Source organism: Tetrao urogallus (assembly GCF_951394365.1).
Source record: "Tetrao urogallus genome assembly, chromosome: 20".
NCBI classification, from domain to species: Eukaryota; Metazoa; Chordata; class Aves; order Galliformes; family Phasianidae; genus Tetrao; species Tetrao urogallus.
The window spans coordinates 1411139-1423635 of NC_136833.1; the positions used below are offsets into that span (position 1 = coordinate 1411139).

At 44.8% G+C, this 12497-nt stretch overlaps 1 protein-coding gene across 1 annotated transcript in view; it reads right to left on the reverse strand.

The window, feature by feature from the left end:
* Positions 1 to 12497, reverse strand: part of GALNT17 (polypeptide N-acetylgalactosaminyltransferase 17) — a gene marked incomplete at both ends in the record, with an annotated part of 181305 nt that overhangs the window by 53369 nt on the left and 115439 nt on the right. Inside the window, one exon of the mRNA XM_079545336.1 lies at positions 11109 to 11226. Coding sequence (XP_079401462.1) covers positions 11109 to 11226 — 118 coding nt within the window. The remainder of the gene's footprint in view (positions 1 to 11108; positions 11227 to 12497) is intronic.

A 12497-nucleotide genomic window follows, 5' to 3' on the forward strand; every position in this document is an offset into this window, starting at 1 on the left:
TGCCTATTTCATTTTGCACATATTAACTCTTATGGCTCAAGGTCAGCTCTAGAGGGCCCCAATCCAGAAAGGCATTTAAGAAGCACTTACATTTAAGCAGGAGCAATATTGCCAGAGAAATCAAGAGGACTCCCCAGGTGCTTAAAAGTTGAGCGATTTGCTGGAGCACAGCCTGTGCTGTCAAAGGTGGAATTTCATTTTACTCTACGATTGGCCTCAGCAGCTTCCTGCGCTGGCTGCCTCTAACCAGTTTGGGGAGAAATTGGATGCTGAAAGTATTGCTAAAAGCCTCAGTGCAGGGAAAAATACCAACATACACTTTCACTCCGTGAGATCTAATACCTGGGTGTCTGAGTTCTTAGGTAAAGCCAAGGAAGCTTTGGTCAGACACCTGAACCCTGACAGAATTTGAGGATGGGATTTGGCTGACAGCTTAATACCAGCTTGCAGTGCAGACATCAAGCTGTGACATTTTCCACTGCCCTGGGACTCCTGGGAAAACCCTGAAGTCAAGGAGATAAATGAAAACCGCGCCGTGTTACTGGGGTTAACCACCCTTTAGGCATTACAGCAGCGGTGCACCACAGCCATTAGATCATCTATGAGATGACTGTCTTGCTATGAATAATAAATGCAGCACGGGGAAGCAAAAAGTTCACTGCTGTGATAGTACTCACTCTGCAGGGAGCTCTGCCTGCGAATGCTGTTCAAAATGAGTCCCACAGAGCACCACCTCTGCAGTCTCCACCGAGCGGCACAAGGACACAGAAGACTGAAGGATAAATGCACTGGGAAACATAAATCATGCCCAGTTGTTTCCATGTTATTCTCCATGATGCACAGGGCAAGTCTCAAGCAATAGCACGTCAAGGGAGGTGCATTCAGCACCGGGCTTTTGCTAAGCACAAAAGGAAAGAGAAGGCTTACCCAAAGTGCTGTAGGAGGTAAATGATAAGGTCCCAGTGAATTTTTCTGAGAATTTTGCTCTCCCTGTTGCACTGATGCAGTGACTCAAGTCTGCAGGTACCGAAAACGCTGTAGAAAAGCTGAGCCAATCAATCTGATACGATGATCAAATAAGCTGATACTTCACACTGCTGCTAATATTGCCAGTGTTCAGACACCCAACATATCAGACAATGCAATTCCTATCCCAGCCATGCTTCACATATGAAAAAGCTACCCTGAATACGGTAAAGCAAGCAAAAGAAGCTCAAGAGTATGTGGGACCTGCTCTGGCCAGAGCAAGCCATAGGCTGGATACAGTACAATGTGCCAAAATCAGAGACCTTCCAGGGCTTTCTGCAAAGTTTCAGAGCTGGGCATGCTCATGTACCAAGCGTTACCATCCGTACTGAGTGGTTTACATCAGCTTTGTACTCACTGCATGCTGGAGCTTGTGGCACCACAACAGCAAACGATGCCCAGTAATACTGAAAACAAAAGGTCACAGACAGGTGACCGGCGTACAAACATGTGGGACCACATTTCTTGTTCTTGGAGGAACCTAACGTGAAACAATCCATCACACCTGGCAAAAGCTGACAAACGAAGGTGATGTAAAGCAATCCCAATGAGTAGCATGCCAACCACAAATGGATTCCGATGTTCAAGGGAAGGCTGAGGTGGGCGCAAAGGATCTTCCAGCAAAAACGGGATGCTACAAGGACACTATGCAGGAGGCAGGGGGGATCCTGGTGGAGAGGGCTTCTTTAATTTTAGTTTGAGCTTGAAGCTGGTGTTGCTACACGGTTAGGGCAATGCTTGGTCATTAGCACTTTCATTGTTGCTGTGACCTTCTGCTGACTCAGAAATGCACATGGTCTTGCCATCACCATCTTGCTGCCAGTTGCCTTTCAGCATCGCCAAGGAGTTCAGATGAACATGAAATCCAGCTGGAATGGCTGAGAGCTGAGGCTGTGATTGCAGCAGGGGTTCTCCAAAAACAGTGGTTTTGTTTGTGAAAACCAACGGGTTTGACCTGAAAACCCTTGAGAGACGATGACTGCAAAGCCTTACGGAGACACAGAACGCACCCAGAGCTGGCTGGGAACTGTTTGGGAATTTCTTGCTACAAGCTTTTTGGCTGAAAAGGATTGTAATGGCATTGATTACATTTTCATCAGGAACAATCCTTAGGCCTATAGAGCAACCTACAGTCAATGAATGAGCCTTAGCCTTAGCCTCATCTACAGTGATGGTGATATCAGACCACTCCAAGGTCTGAGGCCACCTGCACACCAGATATTGCAGAGATCAATAAACTCAACCATGTGGGTCTGGATGATGTAGGGAAAAAATCGGTGCATCCCACTGTCTTAGAAAGTGCATTACAAGTGAGGCTTTCTCATAAGAAAGGACAGATGAAAAGCAAAGATTAACCTTGCCTTCCCACTCATGATGAGCAGGGAGCTTTCTGAAAGCTTTATGAACATAATGGGATGGGGAAAAAAAGCATTTCTCATCTCGGTTTATTATGAGCCTCATTTATTGGTGTGTAATTTCATGTCAATTTCTCTCGGTATTTCCCAAGTGTGCTTTCTATAAGAAGACAAAGTTCAGTTTGGCTTGGAGTTGGTTTTTAGGAAGACACAAGCCTGTTTTCTGTTTTATGGGGTAATTTATACTCCAGACATCATAGGCACGTGCACAGAGTAAATGTGCTGCTGCTCACCTTGTGTAGTGAAGACTGAAAGGAGAAAGCATATTTCAGAGAACTATTGTTTCAGGCACCCAGAAATACTTAAAGGACTGTTGTCCTCCAGGGATCAATGCTGTAACACTGAGTTTCAGGGGGCCTAACTTGGCTGCAGCTCAGCAGTTCCTGAGTGAAGCTGCCAGGCACTCAGAGCCAGCAGCACCCCGGCTCATGCATCATCCCCCCATTATGGAGAACTCAGTGCTGGAAATGTGAGGGAGGATGAGGAGGGATGTCCCAGGCTGCTCCCACTCAGCAGGGCCCAGGAGGCCCATAAAGAAGCAAACCAATACATCAGTTGGAAAGGTAAGGAATTCTTCTCTCAGCTGCTCGTGCCTGTCATTGTTGATAAGAGGAGTTAAGTAATTAATTTCTGTGCAAGAACAGAGGGTGAACTCCAAAGCATGGTGATGCCAAGTCTTGGGACCTCGCCTGAGCCAACGTCTTTACCCCCAGACGTGACATCCTATAGGAATGACAACAAAACAAGCTGCCCCACACAATCCTTGACATGCCTGCTGATGTGTGAAAGCCAGATTCCACGTGTCAGTGTGCCCCTGCCCAGCCAGCCAAACAATCCCTCCTGCTATGGGAAAGTTGAGTGGGACTGCACTGCAGGCATCTTGCCTTGCCTAGAGGGGCCCAGGCATTCCTCTCTGGGGATGCTGGAGCTTTGAGGGAATATGAACAGGAAACGATGCATCTCTGATGCAACAAGAAGGGAAGAGTGAAAATTCAGAAACCCCGAGTGAGAGTGGAAAGGGCTCACAGGGTGGGTGTAACACACATGGAACACAGCATGTGATAGAAAAAAAGCAACAGCCTGTCCTGGGGATACTGGAGATGCCTGACACTGAGATACGGGCAGAGTGCGAGCACATTGCCCAAGGAGCCTCTGGAGCAGCCTCACCTGACAGCACCAGCATGGTCCAAACCTCACTGTGACAAATTCAGTGGAAGAAACAGCATGGCAAGGCTCTGTTCAATGAAAGCACCGTTGGGCCAACCAAAGTTCTCTCTCAAAAGCATAAATAGCCCAACCTTCTGAGAGCCAAGGAGCCTCCATAGCCACATGGCCTTCGCAGAAGCACTGCTGGCTACTGCAGTGCTGTGCCTGCTCTTCACACTGCTTTTCTCCACGCAGGCCCAGGATGATCAAGGTGAGCTCCAATCAGTGTTAAACCTAACTGTGCTTGCAAGAGGCAAGCATCGACCCTGTGAAAAATCAGTAGGAAGCTGATACCTGCCAGTTTCAAGGAAAGATAAGGCACAGCTGAGTCCTAAAATGGATTTCTTCGTCCACCAGTCAATCTCATCCACAACACACAGCTCATTGCACATGAGGAGTTATCATCTTTCCCAGTAAAGATGATCGGTGTCTTCCCGGCATAAAAATCAACTTGTCAGTAAAAACACTGGAATCAAGTGGGGTGAAAAGAACGGTCCCTTCCCCCTCCTCCAGCAGTAACAGGCAGGGATGACAAATTATTTTCTATTGAGAGGAAAGAGAGAGGCAGGAGCGCTGCGGCTGCCTGCCTGCAATTCCTTTCCCCAAGGAGGGACAGCTCTAAAGCTGATCACAGCTCTGCAGCTCCCTGTCCCGAGGGTTAGAAACTGGTTAGGAAATAATCAAAACACAGCTCCATTTCCATGGAGATAGGTTTGATGAAAAAGCATCTGTACAGTTTGGAAAACTGCGCCGGAGCTTCTTATAAAGCATTTTTAAGCACCTACAGTAAATTCGGAGCTGACAACTAAAATGCCAAACATAGGATCTGAAGTCATACTTGCACTGATTTCTGCTCTTAAAATAAATGCATGCAGTGATTGGATATTGTTCAATGGTGGTAATATTTCTTCCAACCACACAACAATCACTCTGTAGAGCAAACTCAACTTCCTTGGCAGGGATACAGGTACACATAAACAGACTGTGGCCATACACAAAGGTAATGCATTATGGGCGTATCACTATTTCTAAAGCTGTATTTCTAAGACCTTTACCAAGGTCAGTCCTACTCTGCTTCTTACTTTCTTCTGAGTTAACTCAATTTTCATTTGGAAAGAGCCCTAAGCCTCAATTTCTAAGTGGATTTTGGTTCCTGGCTGATAAAATACTTTTTAAAAGCTAGTCTTAAGTTTCTATTGTTGGCAGGTTTAGGGCTTTTTGTGAGTTTCTTCTTTTAAATGCTTCCTATACTTCAGGATTCCCTGAGGCCTTGGAAAGCCACCAATTTCACCCAGGTTTATGCCCTCAGCTTTTCTAACAGAGTTCTGCCCCAAGATTTCTCAGCCCCTCCCCTATTGCCAGTGGCCCTCCTGAGCATCCCCCACCACCAATGCTTTCTCTGCATCATCAGCATCCAACACCATTGTGAAATTTACGTTTCCTCAGCATAAATTCTCCGAAATTTCAAAAGAGGGGACATATTTGAACAGTACATGTACTCCAGGTAAGCAACTGATAGCTGATAAAATCCCCCCAAAGTGTTCAACCAGCCAAAGGCAACCAGAAACATGTCAGTCCATGTGGTGACACCTCCTGCAGCTCGACCAGAGAATAAAGCCTGGGAGACATCTTGCTTCAAAACCTACCCGTAAGTCAGAACACTGGGCCAATTTGTCCCCCCACTTTCCACACAAACTATTTGCTGGTGCATGTGTAACTTCATGACTAATTCAATCTCAGCAAAATTAGGTGCAGATGGGGAAAAAATCCCTGCACACCATGAGAAACTCGATTCAAGCCTAACTACTGCATCTCAGCAAACCCTCACAAGCCTAATAAAGCCTTATGAATAAATTACATGCTTTTCAGCCTTCTATTTTTCAAAGTGATAAAAAATGTAGCAAAGCATCAGCACAGATCTGCCAGACCTGACCAAACCCCCATCCTGAACTGGAGAAACCGTAATTCACAGCCCTGCACTGATGGACGGGGCGGCTCAAAAAGGATTTCAGGTGCTGCCTGCTGTGAGCTATCTCTGTCTGCACCCAGACTTTAATGCATTAATCAGCAGAACTGAAAGGGAGGCATTTGAGGATGATCAAAGAAAAAGCCCCAGTGAAACACATTTTGAAAGACAGCAGTAAGCACACGTCGCAGAGTCAAAGCGTGACACCCAGTATTGGACGTCTGCACATTTGGATGGTGTTATAAAAATAAATTCCATCCTAACAGGGCACATTTTCAGACTTTGATGACAGGCACTAACTATTTCAGTATTAGATTCGTGCAAGTAAAACCCTAGCCAAATATTCATGCATCCCTGTGCTCCCTGTTACACTTGCATCTACCACTCTTCCACTTCAGAGTCTGGGTACAGGCTGCCCTTCCTCCACACAGTCCCAGGGCCAGCACAGCTATGGATGCTAGAATCAGACAATCATAGAGTCATAAGAGTTGGAAGCGACCCCTAAAAGGCCATCTAGTCCAACTCCCCTGTGACGAACAGAGACATCTGCAGATCAATCGGGTGCTCACAGCCTGGTCCAATCCGCTTTGAATGCCTCCAAGGACAGGGCATCCACCAAAGAGGAACCTGCTCTAAACACCCTACCGATACAACCATAGTTTTATGGAAAACACAAGCAGAAGAAGTCAAGCTCCCTTAAGAAGCTTAAGTATATCTGTTTGATGGCTTTCCTTTTTTTTTTGCATCTGAGGGCCTGACCCTCTCAACATTTCAGCATACGAATAACCACACTCATGTAAACAAAACAGGCTCCTTCATGGATGAAACAGCCACAAGTGCTTTTGTACATTAAAAGGCTATTTAATCTACCTTAAGAGTTTCCAAAAGATGAAAGGATGCACAGGCACCGTACCCTCTGGGAGAGGATCAGTGTCGTTGCCAATGCAGTGGGGTTACTTAGGTGACTGTGTGGCTGGGGGATGAAAGTGTGATTATTAAGGAAACCACTCCTAACAACAACATGCTAATGCTCTCATCGTCCCCATTTGCTACTCCAAGCTTGATGATTCAGCTCTGACAGCTACACGGAGATGAAACTCTGCCCGTTCTGTAGACACAACTGTGGGATTGGGGGCACTAAGACTGGGCTGATGAACCTGGCTGACAAACCTGGGGCACACGCTGTTCTCTTCCTCTGGAAATTGGTTTAAAAAGCCCAACCCAAGCTTCAGACAATTTAAAATTCATAATAAAATGTAGCTCAGTTACTAAACCTCAAAGGGATCCCCGGACTGTGCTTTTCTTAATGAATTCAATAATCGATTCTTACTACACAAATAAGGTATGGGATGGATCAGCTAATAAGCATTCCCAGTTAATTGCTTTCTTCAAGTGACAATTCGTACAAATGATACCATCAAAGGAGTAATAATATCCTTATTGATTAAATTAATCTCTGAAAGACAACTCAAATGAGTTTAATTAGCAACGCATGACAGTAGCACAAAATACTCTGAAAATAACCTTGTAACCCATCCCAGGCTTGAAATCGTGGCAACAGGCACGCAATGGCCCTTTGCATCTTTATTCCAACAGACACTCACAATTTTAAAGAGCATCTTTAGCGAATGTCTGTGACCAACCATGAAAATCCACAAAACCAGAGAATGCAGAGAATCAGCGAGATGTTGCAAAAGCATTCAGTCCCTAAAAGCCAGGGCCACAAACAGGCTTAAAATAAAATAAAAACCTTCAATGAAAGGAGGCTGTTGGAGAAGGCCACGTGTCAAAACGGACAAAACGGAGTCAGTGGGGATCCAGGGCAACACCAGTGCTTTCAAGAGATAGGAATTGGGCACCAGGTTCACAAAATCAGAGGAGAAACCTGCTCAGTGAAGCAACGGGTTGAAGAGATTGGGTGTAAGCTTGGATTTGGGAGAGCAGCTATTATCTTTGGGGCCTGGGGCTTGTGCTCCAGGGATGGGTAGTGGGATCTCAATGAGACAGAGTTGTCTATGTTTCCATGTTCCTGTGGCAGGACTGAGACCAGGTCAGTGGTTGGGGCCACGGCAATTTTTCAGGAGATGTTTGTGCTTCTTAGCTCCTTCTGATCAGATGTGAGGCTGCCTGAAAGCTACAGACATTTCACAGCTGGAAACTGAAGCTGCATATTCCACCAATACAAATGGCAGACAAAATCCTGTATGTTACATCCCTACTGCAGTGAAATGAAAAATATCCTCACGTTAAAAGTCACATTCCCATGGGTAAGGAGCACCCCAAGAGATGCAGTAAGATGAAGTACGACTTCACCCTGGTGCCATTCTCTGATGTTGGGAGAAAAGTGCAAGCCTTCTCGCATCCTTCCCACACTGATGAGTAACAGCCTTAAGCTGTGCCATGGGAGGTTCAGGTTGAACATTATGAAAAATCTCTCCCCAGAAACAGCGATGCTGCAGTGGCACAGCTGCCCAGGGAGTGGTGAGGTCACCAACCCTGGAGGTGTTCCAGAACTGTGGGGATGTGGGCACTGAGGGATGTGAGGGGTGGGGATGGGTTGGGGCTGGGGTTGGTGATCTTGGCCTTTTCTAACTTGAATGATTCTCCGTGGGCTCCATGCAGCCAGCAGCCTTACTCAGTTGCAGGCACAGGGAGGCGGTTTCCACAAACACTCTGCTGTTGGGAGGCATTAACTCAGGGACAGGTTGATCAAACATGGGGTCCTTGTGGCTGTCAACGCAGTGAGAAAGACCTGGAGCTCTTATAATATGATTGCAAGATTGCAAGGCACACTTTGGAAAAAAAAAAAGAAAAAAAAGTGTTGAAAATCTCTCTGTTGAAATATTAGCCTACACTGCCTAGCTTAGCAAAGACTTCTGTGCTCTGCCAAGAAAAGGGGAATTAGAGTTGATTCTGCCTCAGGAAGTGAAGGAGTGGACATCAGGGACAAGAGAAGAGAATAAGCACAGCATTCTGGAGACACTCCAGTGTGATAAAAGACAAGACAATACAAAGAACAACGTGTTCCCCATGCCGGGGCCAAAGCCACCCCATGAGCAGAACAAGGATTTGCCTAGGGCAAGAGCACGCTTAATGGCTTTATTATTAACTGAGCAACCCGAGGATGCTCCCCAGCACGTAAGGGAGAGCAGTGAGCCGGGAGCTACCTCATGAATGTGAGTAATGGGGTTTGGGTTTTTAAGTGGCTCACACAGAAACATTCTCACTGAAATCAGCACCTGAAAGCGCCATCTGCAAATATTCCCCTACACAAAGATGCAGTACAACAGATCTATATAGTCATGAGACTCTTGTGTAGTATCAAGCCTTGGCCCTAGGTTAGGACAGTCTACACTCCTCAATTATTTACTGCATTTTCTTATTCAGATTACTTACCTTTAATTTTAGCATTAAAAACAATGCTAAAATTTAGCAAAAAGCTTGTGGTTTTGCCTGAAACACTGTAATTTTTCAATTTTGTTCTCAAAGCCTCAATGGGTTTATTATCTCATTTTTGTTCTTTGAGCAATTTGTTTTTTTAATACAAGAATAATATGTTTTTAAAATTGCCACGATTCTCAGAATGGAATTTGCGTCACCATCAAAACAAAAATAAATCCTCTCTGTACATATTTTTCATCCGAGAATCACTACAACAAACATGGAAGCACCAAATTGCTTCTCTGACTGCAGCCAAAACAAACAAACAGAAAGAGCAATAAAAGCCTCGACATTTCATATTCAAATCGAACCTTTAGGAGAAGATTTGGTTCCATCAGAGTCACGCATTACTGACGACGTGAGATGGGTGTTACAGACCCTGGCCATGGCAGGTTGCAGGCATGTGGGGAAGGGCTGACAATCTCTGAGCTCAGGATGACTGGGAAAAGCTTAAATCCATCTGACACCCCGAGTTCTGTGTGCAACCACAACAATCCTCTGCTTCCTTATGCAGCCAACGATTAGCCTTGGGTAAACTACTTATGAACAGAATCTTACTGTAAAGCAGAACTAAAAATATCTGGCAATTGTTAACAGAGCACCTACGGGAGCTCTCCCCTCAACATGAGCTACCTGACAACGGCCAACATACATTACGTGCCAAGAACTCCCAGCTGCCCAAAGATGTCACTTGCACTCAGTGATATTTGAAAACCTACTGCCTAAAAAGGGAGATTTCCTAAATATTTTCTCTATCAAAACCACCAATATTTTTCAAGTCTTGACCAGAACATGCAATGCACGCGTGTGCAAGAAGCAAAGAAACACACAGGCTGCAAACACAAGCCTGGGTGAGTCACTGGAGGAAGAGGGGGATTATCTTTTTCCAGAAGGATGTTTATTGCATGGCTCTAAAAAGTTCAGCACGTGAAAAAGAAGACGACATATGTTCACCAGTTGTCCCTGAGACATCATCTTATTTTTCTAGTTAAGAAGCCAATCTTCCATGAAATCCCCCCAAAACCTAACAGATGGGTGAAATTATTAATTGTGAGAAGACTAGTTCCACAGTGATGATATTAAAAAAAACCCATAGATAAACAAATTAGGATAGTCACAAGAGAAGCCTAGTTTGGAGCTGGATCTCTCTAGACCCAGGAAGCGAGTTGCATGATGATACACAATAATCACTTCATATGGAGAAGAGTATGTGGCATATTTAAAGCCTTTAATTTCTACTCCCTTGTTTAAATGAGATTATTGCTCCCTGTGTCAATAACAATAGATTTTTTAAGTTTCTTCTGATTTGCCAGCAAAGCAAATATCCTCTGGTAAATCTATGAGCTGAACAATGATTTTTCATTTTTACAACAGCACAGTCAATTCAATTTTCCAGCTCTAAGTCTCAAGTCTCTCCCTATCAGCCTGTTAACATACAACTTCTGTACTCCAAAACATGCCTGGAAAAACCTCCACAGACTTCTCCATCCCAGGTTGCTTCTTTACACTGAATTCATTGCTTATGAATCATTCACTGTATGTACACATTTGAATCACTAAACCCATCTGATATTGTACACAGTAATCAAGTGATGTTGTCACAGTAGATGCTGTAACGAGGAACGTCTCGTGGATTTATTGAGGAAACTCTAAAAACGTGGCTGTTAGTGTTTCGCTTTTAAAAGCTTTGCCTATTTAAGAATACATTTTATTTGCAACTGCTGAATGCTTCTATGATATCTTCTTGATGTACTCACAATTGTGAGGCCCACTTCCCCCCTAAAACAGCGCCGTATTTCTACTGATATTTAAGATATTTATGGCTCAGACCAACCAACGTGACAACTTGACCAAGGTCAGTTTATACTGCCCTCAGAAATTGCTCTCGCCCCTAGAAACAAGTCATTTTCACCTTTAAACTCAAATATACATTCTTTAAAGCAAGCCAACAATTCACCTGAAATGTTTTAGTAACTGCGTTAACCTGCTGAAGTTTTGCTTTCGGCTCCTTAAGTAATGCTAGGTGAGATTCTGCTCACAGCTGTGGCACAAACCTTGATGCCGAGCTCTATGTTCTCCCCTCCATACACGTCCATCCCGGGATCAAGGAGCCCGATCTCTCCAAAGAACTTCCTGTGCACAACGAAGGAGCAACCGATCATCGCTGGCGTCCTGCACCAAATGAAAAACAACAGAAATGCAACAAATTATTGACAGTTTTCCACCTTCAGTGGACCACGGGGACCATCTTTGGGTTTCCATTCCCCCTGTGCAAAGGAAATAGAATACTGGCATTTCCTTCATCTTATTCTGTTCCAGCACATCTAGTAACAGAGCAGACTTCAGGACAGATATTAGTATTCACGAAAAGAGGTCTCTACTTAGGATCTTTATAATATATCATGAAGGCATTGCTATCAGCTATAAAGGAGCATGAAACCTTTAAGAAAGGTTTAAAAAAGGTTAATAAAGGAGCAAATCCTTTAAAAATTGAGAACAACTGCTTGCAGAAACGTTGCAGTGCCTTTTGCTGAGTTCCACCAATACCTACAGTGCCCTAGAGATGAAGTTCCCCCACTCACCTGTGAACCCCCGTGCCCTCCAGCTCACACTGCTGCAGGAGCAGCCAAGCAGTGCTCAGGCAAGGAAAATAACAGAAAAAAAACAGGAGAGGTCCTACCAATACCAATGACATCAGTGTAACAGCAGAAAGACTGAGGAAAAACTCCGTGTCAGGGGTTAATTTATAATTACCATGCAATTTCAAGGATAGGGTAGATGGTGGTGTTTACTAAGCACCCCTGCTGCCACATGCACATAAAGCAGCCCTCCCTCGTTGCTTTGCAAAACGCTGGATTGCATCTCCATCTGATACAGCTTCCCTGAGAGGAGGATGCTGTTCTTATCTCTGCAAGCTGAGATCACGTTTGGGGGCATTTTTTGTGAGTGGTTAAACACTCGTGACCCTGTCTGTAAAATTACACTTTGCTACAGAGCACGGCACTGAACAAAGCCATATCATTATGCCCTTGCTGCTTGGGGACACACTAATCTGTTGTGGTTATGGTATGCAGAGAGCTTACCCCCCAGGATATTTCCTATACTAAAATAGAAATATAAAAACCATTTGCTCCTTTAACTTGCTTTCATTTGAAACCACTCTGTAAAGAAAAAAAACCAAACAACATAAGTATCCAACTGCAGGGATCAGCAGGGAGGAGATGCGGAATTTTACAGGTTAAGGCTTGCCAAGTTTCTGCTGTTTGCTCAGGATCCCTCCTGCCCACACGAAGCAAACAAAATGCTGCTGCTTTGAGCAGGGGGAACGATACAGGACAGCTGGTCCACCACCTCTGCATTCTCAGGACCTCACGTGACCTGGAGCAGGCTTGCATGGTAAGGGGTTGCATGCACGTCTGGGAATTGCATTCACTTAGAAAAGC